The 18,561-nt window shown below is 41.6% G+C and overlaps 1 protein-coding gene across 7 annotated transcripts in view; it reads left to right on the forward strand.

The window, feature by feature from the left end:
* The first annotated feature begins 351 nt into the window (after positions 1-351).
* The window catches only part of SYNCRIP (synaptotagmin binding cytoplasmic RNA interacting protein), a 26,290-nt gene continuing 8,080 nt past the window's right edge, over positions 352-18,561 (forward strand). For 3 of the 7 annotated variants that reach the window (XM_064447681.1, XM_064447682.1, XM_064447679.1), the window contains exons 1-10: positions 418-555; positions 2,024-2,183; positions 3,058-3,176; positions 3,336-3,443; positions 5,118-5,231; positions 5,313-5,489; positions 10,516-10,651; positions 11,518-11,723; positions 16,700-16,849; positions 18,153-18,274. In XM_064447681.1, coding sequence (XP_064303751.1) covers positions 2,036-2,183; positions 3,058-3,176; positions 3,336-3,443; positions 5,118-5,231; positions 5,313-5,489; positions 10,516-10,651; positions 11,518-11,723; positions 16,700-16,849; positions 18,153-18,274 — 1,280 coding nt within the window. In that variant the 5' untranslated portion in view covers positions 418-555; positions 2,024-2,035. Of the gene's footprint in view, positions 556-2,023; positions 2,184-3,057; positions 3,177-3,335; positions 3,444-5,117; positions 5,232-5,312; positions 5,490-10,515; positions 10,652-11,517; positions 11,724-16,699; positions 16,850-18,152; positions 18,275-18,561 lie in introns of all 7 variants that reach the window. The other 4 variants (XM_064447677.1, XM_064447678.1, XM_064447676.1 and 1 more) reach the window with 2 other exon arrangements.

Genomic DNA, 18,561 nt, shown 5'->3' on the forward strand with positions numbered 1-18,561 from the left:
GGGGGGGGCGCCCCGCACCGCCATCCTTGTGCCTCCCCACCCCGCCGCGGGGCCCGTCCCGCCACCGCCTCTCCTGCGGGCGGCGCGCCGCGCGCCCCGGCCGGCTAACGCTTCACCCGAGCGAAAGTCGTGCGGCGCGCGCATGGAACGCAAGGCGCGTGGGGCGGGGGGGGGCGGGAGACCGCGCGCACGAGGGCGGGGCGGGCGCGCGCGCGCGCGGGCAGCCCGGCGGGCGGGGCGAGGCGATAACCCTTGCGGAGCTGCCTGGGAGACCCCGGGTTTGGGGCTGCGCCAGCGCGCGCGGCGCCTCCTCCTCTCCCCCCCCCAACCCGCCCGCCCTCCCCCCCCCTCCCTCCCCGAGCCGAGTGGAAGGGGCTGGGGTTGGTGCCAGCAGCGGCGTGAGCGCTCGAGCGGCCGCCATTTTACGCCAGCTCCAGCAGACTGTCCGGACACAACCGAGGGAGCGGAGAAGGGGGGGCAGCTCCTCAGCACGCCGAGCCGCTAGCCGCGCCCCGAGCCCCCTTCGTGCACGGCGTTTCACCCCCGCAGTGACAGGTCAGTCGGTGGGGCGCCGGCGGGCGGGCTGGTGGGGTTCGGGCTGGCCGCGGGTCTGAGTCGGTGGCAGCCGCCCGCCGAGCGGGGTGGGAGCGGGCCGGGCCGGGCGGCGGAGGGGAGGCGGCGGGCGGGAGGCGCACGCTGGGGCCCTGCAGCGCTGTCGGGCCGGGGCCCGGCTGCCAGGCGCTGCGTGATGGGCGGAGGAGCTGGCTGCCTTCGTGGCCGCTGCTGTCGGGCGGGGGGCGGCCGGGCTGGGCCGGTGCCCGCGCACCAGGCCCGGCGCTGAGGCGGCGGTGGCGGTGGCGGGGACCGGGGGGGCACCCGGGCCGTCCCCGCCTGGGGCGCGTGGCTCTCGCCTCATTGTCCTGCTGGCTCCGTTGCTCCATTCATTGCCCGTGAGGGGCCGGGCTGGGCCGGGGGAGCTGCTCCCCAGCGGGGCGAGCTGCGACCTCGATGCCCGGCGTGTGCGGGGTGGGGGTGGGGTGGGGTTGGCCGGGGTCTCGCGTGTCCCGGTCAGGTCGCGAGGCGATGGGCGGTGGGGCAGCGGCGTTTCCCGGCCGGGAGGGGAGGCGAGGCGAGGCTGGCGGCGGGCCCCTGCATTGTTTCGGGGAGAAGTGTGGCCGGGGGGTGGCGGCGGCGGGGCCGGGAGGCGCCGGGAGCAGCCGGCCGAGTGGTGAAATCGGGCCCGGGGTGTTGCAACCGCTCTCCAGGGGGAATAGGGTGAGAGGTGGGGAATGGCCGGGGCTTGGGGTGGGGGGGAGCCGCTCCTCCCGCGGGAGTGTGGCGGGGAGGGGGGGAAGTCGGTCACTGGAGGAAGTTGTAGGACATCTGAACGCGCAGAGCACGTGTTTCCATCGGGCTCATGGCGGCCGCCGCCGCCGCCACCGTGGGTGGGTGCGGACTGGGAAGAGCGCTTTGTTCCTCTCGCTTTGCCCGGCCGACACGGGAGCGGAGGCGGGAAGGGATCCCGGCCGCGCCCCGGGCCCGGAGAGGCGGCTCGCTTCGCGGGGCAGCGAGTTTCCGACGGGAGGTGGAGGCAGCAGCGGGTGTCAGTGACGGTATCGCGGCGGTAGCGGCGGCTGCATGTGGCAGGTTTGCTCTTCCTCCCACCCCCGCCATTGGCTTCTTGCTCCATTTCTAACTTGTTCAGAGCCTCTCAGGGAGTGTGTTAGAGAGACGGAGAGAGGGAGGTGAGTCAGAGTGTCTGGCTGGGTTGTGTAAAACCTGCAGTGAAAGCTACCCCACCCCCGCTAGGCAGTGGTGTTAGGGCTTTCCTTTGTGTTAGTGCTTCTTTTGAGGAATTTTCTGCGTCTTCCAAATTAAAAAAGTATCAAGGAAGCGGTCTATGATTTTTTTCTTTTTTTTTTTTTTCCCAAGAATAGGGCAGTCTGTTGCATGTATTGTCACTTGAATTGTTCTACTTGAAGATATTTTTAGCTTAATTGTGATGCTTATTGCATTTGAACAGATATCTGGAAACATGGCTACTGAACATGTTAATGGGAATGGTACTGAAGAGCCCATGGATACTTCTGCTGCAGTTACCCATTCTGAGCATTTCCAGACATTGCTTGATGCTGGTTTACCACAGAAAGTTGCTGAAAAACTAGACGAAATTTACGTTGCAGGTAAGATGTAAAACTTGCAAAACCACACTTACAATATTTTATTGGATTCTGCTGTCTTTGGGCTAAAATAGCAACTTTTTGTGGTTTCCAAAAGTATGGGAACTGCAGTCTTACCAAAATCTGTGGATGTGTTCCATTCAGTGCTTTAGTTTGTCATAGTATTTTTCAGAGAAAAGTCTTGGGCAGAGCCACTTGGGCTGAGGGGTGGGAAGAAGCATGCAGGTGACCATAGCAACGGCTGGAATAGGCAAGAGATGATTTTTAGGAGGAATACAGGTGGTGTGGTCTTTGTGCATTTTCTACAGTAGTCGTAGGTAATTAACTGAAGCCTTGGTATTCATCTTATGATGTAAACGATACTTTGTGACATAGTATTTGGGCTCATGGATGCAAAGGTTATTGTATTGGTTCTCTCAGCCATGGTAATAGCTAGCATTTTTTTAAGCTTGATTTTTGGATTGTGGTTGTCACTTTTAGTGCTGCAGTTTATTTGGCTTATAGTCTTATCAAAATGAACCAAGGTACTATTGGTAGGCAAGCGAAGTCAGGTTTTGATAGACCCTTCTGAAATGTGCTTCAGGATATTGAAAATAAACCTGGCCCGTGTAACATTTGAGTTTCACAGAAGTCAAACGAATACATAACTGCAGTACTCTGATTCTTAACTTTTTTTTTTTTGACACTTTTTGATGGGAAAAAAGGTTAAATACACTTAAATATTTACCTTTAGGAGGACCAAGTGATTTCTTAGGCATAGTAACTTATGTTAATCAGTGATTGATTTAGGGATCACTGAAATGTGTTAGGTGTGTTAAAAGTGGTTAAACAAGGATTGCTGCCCAAATATAATTAGTAATTTTTTTCTTTTCTCTAGGGCTAGTTGCACATAGTGATCTAGATGAAAGAGCCATTGAAGCTTTAAAGGAATTCAATGAAGAAGGTGCACTGGCAGTGCTTCAGCAGTTTAAAGACAGCGATCTCTCACATGTTCAGGTAATGTTAAGCAATTTAGAATATAATTGTTGAGGGATAAACTGCTAGTTGACTGGAAATAAGTTTGCTTAAGTCTCTCCAGTGATCCATATGTGATATATAAAATGAACACTGTATTAGCGCAAGGTAAAATTAGATTTTGGCTTGTCATGTTTTCAGAACAAAAGTGCCTTTTTATGTGGAGTCATGAAGACATACAGGCAGAGGGAAAAGCAAGGGACCAAGGTGGCAGATTCTAGCAAAGGACCAGATGAGGCAAAAATTAAGGTATGTGCCTAAAGGATAAAAGTTATGCTGTCTGTGGTTTTTCAAAGCTGTTGTGACAGATACCTGGATTCTTTTGGAGTTGTGCTTTTCTTAGAAAGGCTATTTTAGATTATTTGTCATTATTTGAAAGCTGTCACTTGCATTTTTACCTTATGTTTTATCCTCTTCAAGAGGAAACAATATACTGTTATTTACTGGAACTGAATATATATAAAAGCAAAAAAGATTTCACAGTTTGCTCTGTGTCTAGTTGAGACAGTTCTATTTCACAGCTAAAAGTTTTCAGAAACTTGTCAGCATAAATCTTTGAGTTCAGAATGCATAACTTCAGCTACTGTTTTTCCTTCAGTTCAGGTTTAAAGCAATTCCACATTAGGGAGGAGATACCACGTGTGTCTGAAAAGACAGATTGTTATGGATTTAGGATTTAGTCCACTTCTTAGACATAATCACTGTTCTCATAAACTGTACCCCAACTTGTCCTAGTAATGGACATGCTATTTCTTGGACCAGGTCTTCTGCTAGCAGGAGACTCCTGTCTCAAGATTTAGGCATACTATGATTTATTTTAAAATTCTGTGATGAGCAACTTTGCCAATGTTTAAGGAAAGGAAAACCATCTAGGCATGCTTAGTTGATGTCTTAAAAGGAGAGAGAACCTTTCATCTTTAACTTCTCATGTGTAAACTGCAAAATTAATGTGTTAATAGATTACAAATAACTTATGTAGCTTGTGAAACTAGAAAATCTTTTTTCTCCTGACTTTGAGGCTAGGATTACATTAATTATAAAATCAAAAAAACTGATACCGTTTTTGTCACTTCCACGTAAAACAACAACATGAAGGCTTAGTTAACTAACTTAAAGTAGCATAGCTTTTACTGCTGATGCCTGTAGCATTTAAAAGAACTTTGGAATTTTCCAGTTGTGAAATTACTAACTCTTGAATATAATTAGGTGTGTTTAATATGTTCTTTCTTTTTGTGTAGAGTTGATTTGTCTTTGTACAAAATTATTAAGATAGTCTAATTTCAGAGGAGTTTCTCATTATATATTTACATACTGAATTTCAGCTAACATTTTAAATTGGTAATAATCTGTAACTGTGTGCAGTGATTCTAGTGAGGATCAGTCGTGCTGTATGTGCCTGCAAGGACTTTGAAGGGGGAGGATAGGAGAAAAGAAGTAGTACTACCACTCCAGTGGTGGGATACCTGAAGCAGTTAGTACAGTGTTCCAGGGGTGTAAGCACTTAAACGTGTGTTCTTTAACTTCACACTTATGAGTAATCTCATTAAGTGAAGGGAACTCCTGTGCATAAATGTTTGCAGGATTGGACGTGCCAAAACAAGAAGTGGCTCAGACTAAGATCTTTCTAATTAAAGGGAAGCTCACTGTTCTATTACTTGGCTTTTTTTTTTTTAAATGAAAATTAAGGAATTGGGAAAACTCCATGTGAACCTCTAATTTTCTAGCAGTGTCTCTTTACCGGGTAGTTCTAATAATTGTTCTGCAAGTTTCTTGTTGAAGTACTAGCAGTATGCTTGCTCGACTGTGGGAGTTTCAAAGCAGTACAGTCTAAGAGGAATTTTAAGTATGTCTGTTTGAATGAAGTGCATCTAAACTAGTTCAATTTGATATATGGTTTTAAAATCTTAAGTTTCTTACTTAAAGGCACTCTTGGAGAGAACCGGCTACACTCTTGATGTGACTACTGGACAGAGGAAGTATGGTGGACCGCCTCCAGAGTCTGTATATTCAGGACCACAACCGTCTGTCGGTACAGAGGTGAGGAGGAGGAGATGTTTAGGTAGATGTATTCTTTGCAAGTATTTTTTTTATAAACAACGCTCTGTATGTGTGTTGTAGATATTTGTGGGCAAGATTCCAAGAGACTTGTTTGAAGACGAACTTGTTCCATTATTTGAGAAAGCTGGTCCTATATGGGATCTTCGCTTAATGATGGATCCACTCACTGGTCTAAATAGAGGATATGCTTTTGTCACTTTTTGTACTAAAGAGGCAGCTCAGGAAGCTGTTAAACTGGTAAGTTTTCTTGGAGTTTTTGTTCTTTTAAGAATGCTCTCTGGCTTATAAGCAGTTGTCCTGATCCTAATGCTTAAGATGAAACCGTCATTGTTAGATCATTTCATAAAAGCTTACTAGATGTTTTTAAATATTTCCACAATGTGTGTACATTTTTACTGGCTGTATTAGGGACAGGGCAGGGGAAAAAACTGAGGGCACTGCTGCTTTGTCCAATTAGATGAACCTTTATTATTAACAAAAGTTGCCTTAGCAGTGGTGACTTTTGAGCTGTCTGTGTCTGGATGAGTTTTGGAGAGAGGTGGTGTTTGCCTTGCTTTGGTACAAGGGAAGCTTTGGTCTGGTTGGCTGTGACTTCTGATTTGCTTGTGCACCAGCAGGGGGACCCGTGCTGGAAAAATGCTTCTAAAGTACCAGAATTTCATTAGATACTTTGGATGGGAAATAATCACTCTTGAGTGTTAAGGTCTGTCCTGTTTGCTGCAACTGGCTGGGAAAAGTTGTAATTCCTGCCAGGTTAATAAACAATTCCTCTGTTTTACACAGAAGTGTGAAATAGTTAGATATAAGAAATAGGCCACTCTTTAGCTTTCTAGGTTTTATGCGTGAAGTATCCATCACTAAAAAAAAGAGGGGGAAACAAAACACAGCCCTGACCCTCATGCTGCCTTTTTGTTTTTCTAGTTAAGTTGAATTGGAATTTTTTGAGCTAGTTACTACTGCATTGATATGGCCAAGATCAGTGTGCGGTATGACCCTCAAGACTGCTAACAGTACTCGTCCTGAGGTGTACTGATACTGTATTAGTATAGTAGGGTTAAATTCTCTGTTTTGAGTTAAGGTGCATCTTAAACCACTCTGATACCCTATTGACATATTAATAACCTGAGTCGTTGGAGACAAATCAAGCTGAAGGTGGGAATGTGTTTTGAAAAAATACAGAACTGTCTACAAAAGTGGAAGCACAAAAGTGTCTGGTATATGCTGTTTAGCTTTTTAAATAAGAATGGTTGGCGTTCCTGTGCGCAGTCCAAAAATACTGAGGACAACTGCATGTACCTCTTTGTACTTTCATTGTCAACCTGGCTATTTATATTGTGTGTGAACTCTTAAGAGTTACGCACATGGCTTAGCAAACCAGTGAATCAAATCAAATATGTTCTCAGAGGCACCTAGTAAACGAGTGAAAAGGCATTTTTCTTCACTTAGCTGGATTCTGCTTAAAGGCAGCATGCTCTAAAATTTTCCATAAAAGTAACATCGGATCCTAACCTCAGTCTTCCACTAAATGATACAAGGGAAGGAGGTACTTGGTGTCTCTTTATATCCAATCTTTGATATGCTGGGGTGGGGGAAGCATTGTGTTCTGTTTTTCGGTTAAATAGCCACTGACTGTAATAGTTGAAGTGGTGTGGTTGATTGGGGAGTTTTTCAGCCTTCATGCTAACTTCTTTGAGGTCAGGGTTAGTTTTAAATTGGATCCTGTGGCATTTGTCAGCTTTTGAATGGTTCCAACCATACTTGGCTGGCTAGTTTGGTTTATTATAAGTTTCCCACGTTGCTTAGGAGTGATTTGCAGGGTACTAGCAAAATATGGCTGTAGAGCTTAGCTGAAAATCATGGGTCTATCATTTGTTATTAGTTACACGTGCATGGGAGAGGCTGCTGACAGACCTCTCAGAAATGCTGAACCCTTGGTCCTAGCCATTTTAATATCCTAGTATTTTAACAGGAGGTGTTCTTTTTGATACTACCTATAATCTTCTGATGTGTGTACAACCTACTTCCCAGCTTTCTGGACTCCCTGGGATAGGGGCTCTTTTGTTATTTCCCATCTTATTCCCAGAGGCTGCTTCCCCCCTTCCTTGGGACTTGGAAATATAGCAGAAAGAAGAATAAAGATCTCTGCATTGCCTGTAGGCTTCTGAGTAATAAGAGACAGCTATGAGGTTTTGTCAATACCCAAACTGCAGCAGAGAATAAACTGACCTGTCTTCAGGCTCCTGCAGTTGGTGTAACATATTTTGCATACAATTCATATTTGTGTGGCTGGTGTGTCATTCACAGTCTTTATAACAACTTAATATAAACGTAACTAAAATTTTTGGGTAAACTTAATGTTGAGTTACCCTGTTCATTAACCAGAAGAAACCTTGCAATTTAAAAGACTGAAGCCTTGATTTTGTTTATGCATATGTATTTTTAAGCCGCTTAAAGGGAGAATTCCTTAAATTGTGTTTGAAATACCCTTGGGGCTGTGCTTGAGACAAAAAGGGAGTGATGCTATGGCCTGATCCTGAGAAGTCTTACAGATATGAAGAGTAGTTAATTTTATGTGCAGTGCTTAATTCAGTGTGGTTAACCCTCACTGCTTAAGTTGAAATGGCATCTCAAATGTTCACGCAAGCACCGACTACGAGTAGTACAATTTTGGGTTTTTTGTTAATCCCAGGCATTATTTTTCCCATTAACATGTTTGTGTTTACCTTCTGTTTTATACTGGTTAAGAATTATAACTCCTATTGTGGTGTTCTGCCTATTCCATATGAAGTTGTTAGATTTCATTTTTTTCAAAAGATTTCTGAGTGATTAAGGTTACTGTAGACATGTATAGGATAAATACTTGTGAGGTGAAGCTTGTAGGAGAACATACTGAAAACTTATAGTAGCATATGGTGTATTTTTGACTAGAGCAAGTGAAAACTTGATCAAAGTGCAAGTACAGGTGAGTTAGGCAAATAATGCCCCTTAAGCAGTTTGCCAGCTATGCATAGCAGTACAACTTCCCATTTGCTGCTGGAAATAAACTAAAATTGCTGGTGAGAGTTTAAGTGGATAAAATGGCAAGACAGACCATATGCATACTTTGACCTGTTTGTGAGTAGGTTCTTACAGAACTTAGCAACAACAACAAAAAAATCTTATTAGAGTGTCTCGAGGGTAGTAATATCTGTTAGTAACTTCAGACATTGATTCAGTGGTGACAGGAGGGGGAAGCAGTGTGCTGACATAGCTAATTTGGTAGCCTGACTGTTTTGGCACTTTACCCAGACCATGGTTTGGGCCTGTTCATGTCTAATCTAAGTTTACAGATGATACGCAAACTGTTTACCTAAAACCCACCACCTTTATATTCAAGAGCACCTAATTCAAGACTGTTTTATTTCTTTTAAGGAAAACATACAATAAAAAGTAGAAGCTAATGTCTTCATACTACAAAGTATGAAAAAGCTACTAGATACTACTGTCAGTATGGAATTGCAATGTGGTAGAATTTTTTAATTTTTTAAAGTTGTTATTTTGTTGCCACGAGTTGTATGAGAGGCTCTTTTCGGATTAAATGTCTAGCCAAACTGTGGTCATAGACTTTAACAGGGAACAGTTGGTTATTATCTTCTGTTTTCCATGTAGAATAGATTACTTCAGTTGGAAGGGACCTACAGCGATCATCTAGTCCAACTGCCGGACCACTTCAGAGCTGATCGAAAGTTAAAGCATTATTATTAAGGGCATTGTGCAGATGCCTCTTTTAAACACTGACAAGCATGGGGCATTAACCACCTCTCTAGGAAGCCTGTTATGTTGTTTGACCACCCTCTCAGTAGGGAAAAAAAAAAAAAAAGCTTCGTAATGTACACTTCAGTTAATGAAGAATCAGTTTGTGTCTTGTTTCCAGACTAATAAACTGTCAGTGTTTTTTAAAAGGTGTTTCTTTACAGTAGTTTTTGAGCTACTGTAATCTGTCTCTTCATTAATGTGTATAAGCCTGTCTCTTAGTGGCTATCGTAATATGCAGTCTTCCTGTGCAGCTGTTTGCTTCTTTAAAACCAACTGTTTTTCTGCCACATGGGCAACAGATACGGAGATAGAAGTCTTCTACTGTATGCTACTATGTTTTGAGACAGAATTAGTTGGGAAGATGCCACTCCAGATCTTATCACATGTACAGTTCTCCTTTTAGCTTGCTTAGGTGCAGTTTTCTAGCTTCGAAAATTTTCAGAGATATAGGTTTTGTTTGCATGAGATAAATATAAATAAAAACTCATCTTCATCCTGGTTTTAGTGTACAAAGCAAGAAGGGATGTGGGAGAACTTGCTTTTGCAGAAATGTTTACCACCCAACACAAAATAACTCGCTAGATTAAATTCTAAAAAGCTATCCTGCTACTTGTCAATAAGATGTTGACCACAAAATACATTTTCCTAGCTAAAAAACTGTCTGTTGCAGGGCTTCCAGTTGGAAAGGGGTTGATGTACCACCAGTTGACCTCCCTGCTGCTTATTTGGATGATGCATGTCTGTGTCTGCATCTCAGTGAAAGGCATTTTTTGTCAACAGATGTCTACAGTAATACTTCTTTTTTTTTTTTTCCTTGAAACTGCTGACTTGTTCAGGGTGTCTTCTAAACAATCTGTTATGGGAGAAGCATTTGAACAGAAGTCTTAGGATTTCAAGTCAGTAGAAGGTTGTTCTTGCTGTTTACTATCTTTACATGTGTAATCTATGTGCTTTGGAAAATATTTGCCAATTGCTCTTGCACATTTTATAGAGAAGACCTGATAACAGCTCTCTTTCTTTTGTTAACTTTGGAACTTCAGAAGCGAATTTGACTTAAATTGTAACTCCTATCTTGTATACACAATTCAAGAATTCATAGGTACAATCTATAGAGGAACTTGCATTTCTTTTTTCCTGCACTGTTGTGAAGGGAGAAGCCTTGACCTTGATGACTTGGACATAAGATTTACCTTTCATGGTTCTACATGAAAAAGTCTCTAAAGAAACATGTATTAAAAAAGACGCTTAAACAAGAAGGGAAGAATAATTGTTGGCTGAAATTGTGAAGATATCTTAGAGAACATGGCTATGCTTCAGTTGAATATGCATCATAAGAGTGTGTTAAGCGCCAAAGAATTTAATATATTACTAAATGTTATGTTTGTAAAAGTGAGATATTTGGTATGCTGCAGTTGGAGGGGAGTGAAAATCACCTGTAACGGATGATTGTCCAATTATTTTCTTTCAGTACAACAACCATGAAATTCGTTCTGGAAAACACATTGGTGTATGCATCTCTGTTGCCAATAATAGGCTTTTTGTTGGCTCTATTCCTAAGAGTAAAACCAAGGAGCAAATTGTTGAAGAGTTTAGCAAAGTAACAGGTAAGTCAGTAATTGTTTTGCAGAGCTGGAGAGGTGTCAGACATGATGAGTGATGGACTCTTGGCATATGGTTGTGATGATTAATCCAAACGAAGACCACTCAGCATTTGTCTTCTCAGCATTTGACACTTAATTGTTGGTTTGTTGGGGTTTTTTTGGTGTTTTTTTTTTAATTGTGTTGAGGGCTGAAGTATTTGTGGTTAGACTAGATGCGTGGTTCCAAGTTTTACCTAGAGAATAAGTGTGTGATGTTTAAAAAAGCCATTAATAGAAATAGATGGTTTAATTATTTCAATGCTAATGGATGTTTTAAAACTTTGCAAGGCAAAACTGAAGCAGGTTGGAGGGTGTAACTAGTTCTGTGCTTCAGAATTCTTAGTGATTTGATAAGGATCTGTTTTTGATAATGACATACGAACTGGCAAAAGTAACATTTGGTGACTTCCTTGGAGCAACACTGAAACTTTTTAGATGTCTTAAAATCATGCAAGTTTGATCTCTTGTTGTTTAGACATCCATGGGAAAAACACATGCTGATAAGTGGCTTAAGGGTTTGAGAGGAGAACTCAAAGTACAACTTCTGGTGGCCCTTACCTCTTCTCAGTTAGAGGAAAGGTACTCTTCCACAGCTACTAAGATTTCTTCACTTAATAAAAATGGAACCTGAGTTGCGATAGAGTCTCTTTGAAAATGCTGGTCTTGAAGGTAGAGAAATTTTAGTATGTACATGGTCTCAAAAGTCTAGTGTGTTCATGCCTTTTTGGAGCCACTTGTTAGATGCATACTTACCAGAGAGATAATCCCTGCTTTATAATACAAATTCATGGATCGAAGCCATAACAAATAAATATTTTGCTTAATTTCAGAGGGTCTTACAGATGTCATATTGTATCATCAGCCTGATGACAAGAAAAAGAATCGGGGTTTCTGTTTCCTTGAATATGAAGATCACAAAACTGCCGCTCAGGCCAGACGTAGGTTAATGAGCGGCAAAGTGAAAGTCTGGGGAAATGTTGTTACAGTTGAATGGGCTGACCCTATAGAAGACCCAGATCCTGAAGTCATGGCAAAGGTAATAAAGCTGTAAGCAAACCATCATAGGTTTAAAGTGCCCTGTTCCAAAGTAAGTACTTCCTGATGTTAGCCGAAGTTTAAATAGCATCTTTCAGCCTTCTTGACAGAGATGTTGTAGGTGAGATGATAAAAACATTAATACCCTCTAGAATTTATGTGAATTTTAAAACTCTATTGACTGATGTTACTTTGTGCTCCCAAGGCTGAATGTTGAACATAATTCTTGCCAAAATGGCACATAGGGTGAAGTACTTAATTTCTCATCTGGGCTCGCTCATTTGGGTGACTCCAAAAGTTAAAATGGTTTTGTGGCTTGATATTTGGAGGGACAGAATTCTAGATGCGGTCACAGAACAAGCCTTAATTCTTTTTAACCCTGGAGCTTTGTCAGAATTTGAACATGTCAGCAAGACGCACAAATGTATTTTCAGAGTTGCCTTTAGCAGTTAATTCTGAGAAGTTAGGCAATTGCTTTGTATTTGGAACTCTATTTTTATTTTTAATTTTGGGGGGGTTAATTTCTTAAAAAACTAAGACTGGTAGCATTTTGGATTTCAAATATTTCAGTAAAACTGAAGTCTGGACTGTTAACACTTAACTACACTGTAGCAGTTGTTTTATATATGTGTGGTGTATTTTGCCAGAAACCAATTACAAATTACCAAAAACAAACAATGCCCAACCCTGTCCTTTTTTTCAGTTATGCTGTGTAGCTGAGTTGCTCAATGGAAACTCCTAGCTAGCCCATATCCTTACCTCTTTCTTTTTGCTTGCTTTTTGCTGTGGTTTTACTCTCATCTGAGACACGCCACTTGCTGGAGTCCTACTTTGGTGGACCTAGTAAGATAGCTTGGCTGGGATCTCCTCTTTCGTGAGCCATAAGGAAAAAGGGTTGGGGGTGCTCATTTTAGGGGAAAAAGCTGCTTTTGTAATGCAGGTATTACAGAAGCTTTTGGACTAGCCTGTCTGCAAAATCTTAGTATTCTTGCCCAGCATCACAGACTGTCAGCAGCGGGGAAGAGTTGCAGGTAAAATTTGTTGAAGGTGGCACTTCCTAAATATGGCAGCTTACCTATCTGTTCAGCTTCTTGGCTCAAAAGAGAACGGACCTAATCCAGCAAACTTAAAATAAATGAGCAGGAACTTCTGCTGACATGACTGAATACGTGAGGGGGAAGTGATAGGGGACATAATCAGGTATCTTTCCTAAGTAAGTTTACAGATGTGGGGAGTGAAAGGCTAAAGAAATTAAAGCTTGATAGTGGTTTGCCCCATTAATATACAGTTTTTTAAAGTGTGTTAATACCTTTTATTCCTTTGTATTTTAAATGGGACATGAAAAGGGAAGAAACATAAATATGGAAAATGTGCAGAAAATCAACTTGTACATTTCTAGTGCCATACGCCAAAGAGAGGTCATGGAGCTTGGGTTGAAGTGTATGGAAAAGTAAGACTATGTGAATGAGAATACTGAAGTAGAGAACATCTAGCTTGTGTCTAAAGGCAGAAGTTGAGACAAACATTGTTATCTGACCTTCCTCGCTGGCTGTGTCCCTTACTCTGTTCTTGCAACAAGGAAGGTCTGTACTCCAGTCTTTTTTGCCCACTTACTGTACATTTGGAGAAACTCTGACCACATCTGGCACTTCTGGAGGTGTTAGGTTTACTTTCTGTTTGTTGTTTCTCTGCTAAGAGAAAGAACAGCTGAGCTGCTGCTGCAGTCAGTAATCTCCCAGGTGTGAGCTTCAGGTTGGCTGTCACTGCTTCTGTGTACTGTCAGTCTGGGAGCAAAGGGAGAGCTATTGATCCTTGTAAACTTACACATTCCTGTGGTAGAAGGCCCTGGAGGAAACACTGTGAGTAGAAGTAGGTTGCTTTTGTCAGAGTAATCCGATTGGCGGATTTCTTGTCACGATGGCTAGAAAAGCAAGTGCATAAGTGCAAACTATGGAGAAGACACATTCACTTTTGTAGCCAGAATGTGAACAGCACTGTCCTAAATACCTCACAGAAGCAGCATGTTGTCTCATCAATATATGGACACGTACTAATTTAAATTTCTGAAATGTTAACTCGAGCCTTTTTTCCTTTCCCCTCCAGACTCTTGCTTAAATGCTGTGGGGAGTACTGTATGGATGCATACTTAAAATCTAAATGGGCCATTACCTTAAATATGAAGTACCTTGAGCGTGATGAGGTAGAAAGCTAGATTCTGAAGCTAGATGTATGTGCTGCAGGAGATCAGTGCTTTTACTGACAGATCAGAGTATAATTGGTTAAGTAATTGCTTTCTGGTACAAAGTGAAGGTTTTTTTCCAACGTCCAGTAGCTGTATTGATTGCTTAATTTCTCCTAAGTATTATTTTGATGCCTCTTTTATCTGTAGTGCAGATAAATCTGTTAATGTTTTATTAGATTTCTGTAGCATGGCTGAGTCTACAGAGGATATTCTGGAGTGGCAGGTTAAGCAGATGAATAAAGTCTTATGCTTCTGGCTGCCTGGTGGATTATGGGACAGGAGACAGTGCTAGTAACCCTTGGGTAATGTGGTAATGAGGTCTGAAGTGCTTGTGCTGTAGGTAAGAGGAGGAAAAGGAACAGATCCCAGAAGTTTTGGGGGTAGTCTAATCCTAAGCAGTTTTAAAAGTGGGTTCTGTCTATGACAAAATACTGCTGCTGGGTATATTGCTTGTTAGGTGTGTATTTATGGATCCCTGGTGTTATAATCTGTGAGCCTTAATGAAGAGGACTTCCTTTGTTTTTTCTTTTTTTTTCCTTCCCTCTTTAGATAGCTTAAATGAAGTAAAGATGGATTCATCTTCTCTCAACCTAGGCTTTGACCTGCCTCCTACCTTTGACATTTTTGGTTCAGCTATGCTTTTAGCCTGTAACATGACCAAAGGTGTTTAAAAAATTTCAGCAGTTAGAGTTTAATGGATTTGTCTACACTGGAAAGCATTTAAATTAGTTGCTTTTTACTTCTTTAAAAAGTGTTGTGTTAGCACATCTTGTAACAAAAAAGTTATTATTTTTGAGGTTTTTTATCATGTCTGACACTGTCAGTCATTGTGGATTTATTAGTGAAAGTTACTTAGGGTTTCTTGAGATTTAGTTTTCCTCCTTTTGTAGAGTACAAGAATAAGGAACACTTGTTTGAAAGTTTTTAAAACCATTGATTACATCACAAAACTTCCTGTGATTCATTTTCATGAAATAAGGTTAAGGTAACAGGACATTTTTAGTAAAATGTTTATTACATATGGGTTACAAAAAATAGTGGTTGCTCTTACTGTCAAGGCATGTAGGAGAAGCTTAATAGAGGGCAGGAAGCAGCCTTCCTCATGGATCTGGCTATGATGTTTATCATCTCCTGAGAATCAGCAAGAGTAACTACGCAAAAGACGAGAGTTGATACCTTGAGTCAGATTTATGATCTGTAGCATCCCTTCTTCCAAACTCTGCATCCCATCCTCATTCGGCTAGTGAGTGAGACAAAGATTTATGGAAGTCTGTCGTGTTTGTAACTTAATTACATAGTAATTCTTAAAAAAAGGTGTTTATTGAGTCAGAGTGTGTGATGGGAGTAGAGATTATAGCTCTGCTTCAAAAACTGAAGCATGCTTTCTTTGGTTCCTTTACACACCCTGTGTTGTTTGTCTTGACCTTCAGGGTTAGGAGTGGGAAGTCAGTGGTGCCATGTACAGTGTTCACTCTTTGTCATCAGCTAGGTTGAAACCGCTAGCAGCAGAGGGGGTGTCAACAAAAGTTGCAGGTCTTTGCAGCTGATGCACCACTGCATTGTAGGAAGGTAAGACTGTGAGCATCCTTTGGCAGTAGGAGGTGACTAGGCTGTCAGGGCATAGTGGCAGCATATGGAAGGGACTTTCCCCAACAAGTCAGAAGCTCATAAATTGTGAGAACTCATGGATGATATCATGAAAACGTGCTGATGTATGGTGTTTTAGTGCAGTGTCAGTGTGGACACCAGAACAAGTCTTTGAATACTGATGGGTCTCTAACATATGGGATTCCTGGTGTCCAGTGTACATCGTCTGCTATATTAAATAAGAGTCTAGTTTAAGCCTTTGTCAAACTGCCCTGTATTTTCTTTTATCGTAAGCAGCTGTTGGTGATGAAACTTTATATTGATGATTTAGCCACTGTCAGGCAGTTGACAGGACATATGTCAATAGCTGAAAGATAACCAGCCACTCTGATGTTGTAAGTTGCATAGCAGTCTTTGTGTAGCTTATGGGCCATATTGTGTGCTTTAGAGAGCTGGGGGAGGGAATAGACTTTCAGAGTTACTTGGAGGTGGCAGTTCCTCAAGGGAAGGACACAGTTTGACTTGTGAGAAAGTCCAAGGGTGACTTGGTAGTGTCAGCCTTAGTATCTCCTCCTGTCTGCGTTCTCTCTTCTAGCTGTGGATTCAGGTCACCAAGTGCTCCTCAGGCAAGCACAGTCCTGATGCTAGGTATTTGGTGTAGCTCTAGCATGGGAGCCACAAGTTTAAGCAGCTTGAGAGTGGCAGGCCTGTCACCTCTGACCTAGATATTATAGTGATGACTGTTCTACAAATACCTGAGCAAAAACCTGTCTAAACAATGAAATGTTTGAGTTAATTATTTTGTGCGTAACCAATCCTGGTTCCCTTCTTTCAAGTCAAAGTGTTCTGAGTTGAAAATTACTTCTGCTAGGATTCTTTTAAACATTAACACAAATTGGATTGATTTTCACAATACTAATACTTACGTAATCATGCTTGAAAACATGTCATATTTCTATTAGGGGATTTGGGAGCTAGCTTATGCTGTATGAGTATCTAAATATATGTATTTATGTATATGTATATAACATGCTGTACCTAAAATGTAATTATGTTTTCAGTGCTGCCAATAGTAATGACTTGCAAAAATTCACCTTGTATTTTCAAATTAGGTCATACTTCTAAGTTTTTTGGTTCCCCCCCCCCAGGTAAAAGTTTTGTTTGTACGCAATCTTGCCAATACTGTAACAGAGGAGATACTAGAAAAGGCCTTCAGTCATTTTGGAAAGCTAGAGCGAGTGAAGAAGCTAAAAGACTATGCTTTCATTCATTTTGATGAACGGGATGGTGCTGTAAAGGTAAGTGTGGAGGACTGTAACTGTGTGTGTAAGTAGTGACTTCAGGCAACATTTAGAAGCTGTATGCTTCTTTTAACTTGAGAAAAAGCTCTGTCTGCAGAAATGGTAACACATTGTCACTGATAACTCTGTCCTCTCTGGGTGTCTCCTAGGAAGATGCAGTTGCTAGCTTGAAAAGTGGATCTTAGATGCACCTATCCTAAGTAATTCTGCTGACGAGTATCTAAGATAGTCACGTGTTATCATTTGAAACGGAAGTGCCAGAAGTTGAATTACTCTTCTCACCAAATTATTGATAGAATCTAAAGCAGTTGCTCTAGGGCAGATGATAAAAACTTAGGTAATGCTTTTATTTTCCAGGAACAGAATGGCTTGCTTTTCATGGTGTGGAATACCACCTCTTCTTTTTGCTGAGAGGTGCTGGACAGCTGAGTAACTGTCATTCCAGGATTTTGCTAGCCTGGTCTTGGTGTTTGTTTTTTTTTTTTCCCTTCCTATCATCTGTTGTTAGGAAGGGCAAGTGTAGTTTCTCTCCTGCCTATAGCAATCTGTTTTTTATGTTCTGTGGGAGGATGCAGGATACAAAGGGATTCAGTTTTTCTTACTCATCCAGATGCCTTAAAGCAGATGCTTGGGAAGATGATGGAAAGAGTCTTTCCACAGGATATGTATCTCATCAAGGCTTAGCTATGTAGAGTCCCTAAAACTGGTAGAATTTAGAATCCCACTCCTTGACTTTAACTTGTAGCAGTTACAGTGACCCATGGGAATTGTATGTCTGGGGGTGGGGGTGTTTTGTGGTGGTGGCTTGTTCTGGTTCTTTGTGGTCAGAATGTGACTATTACATTCCAATTTTTTGCTTCTGGTTTAAAAAGAAAGTTACATTTATTACAAGTAAAATTAAGGAATAAAACATACACTGATCTCTAGTTTTAGTAGTGTTTGCATGTGTGCTGATATTAGAAATTCATTCCCTTATTGCAAAATCTGTACTTCCAGAGGACAGTTCTGTCACTTCATTAACTGAAACAGCTTGCAAATATTGAAGCCCATTTACAGTTTTGAGTGGAAGATTTCTAAACTGATACATGCAGTCCTGGTTTTGAGAGCCAAGTTAAGAGGAAATGCATAATTCTGGAACCCATGATACTATGCTGTCTGATTATTTAAAAAAAATTTAGCTTTATATTGTTATTTTAATTCTGGATAACAAATTTTAAAATGCATGCTCTAAAAGATAGAATAAAATTAATAACTTCAGATATGCTTAGAAGTATATTTAAAGTCTGGTTAATTCCTTCAGGCAATGGAAGAAATGAATGGCAAAGATTTAGAGGGAGAAAACATTGAAATTGTTTTTGCTAAGCCACCAGATCAAAAAAGGAAAGAACGGAAAGCTCAGAGACAAGCGGCTAAAAATCAGATGTAAGTGTAAATGCATGCACATATGTTGTATTACTTCTGAAAGACATGTACACTCCTACAGAATTAGAACTTCTGAGTATTTTAGTAGGTATACTAGAGTGCATACAGGTTTTTCTGGCTTCTCTGAAAATGTTGGATTCATTTAAGTTATTTGCATTTTATTTAAGATCTAGTAGCGGTATTGGTGAGAATTCAGGTACTGTCTTGCTCCGCTCTTCAAGTGTGAGAGCACCAGAGGAAATGTTTGAAGGTCATGAAACGTACACACTTTTTATTCTAAACTTCCA

The sequence above is a fragment of the Phalacrocorax carbo genome, chromosome 3 (assembly GCF_963921805.1).
Source record: "Phalacrocorax carbo chromosome 3, bPhaCar2.1, whole genome shotgun sequence".
In the NCBI taxonomy this organism is placed as follows: Eukaryota; Metazoa; Chordata; class Aves; order Suliformes; family Phalacrocoracidae; genus Phalacrocorax; species Phalacrocorax carbo.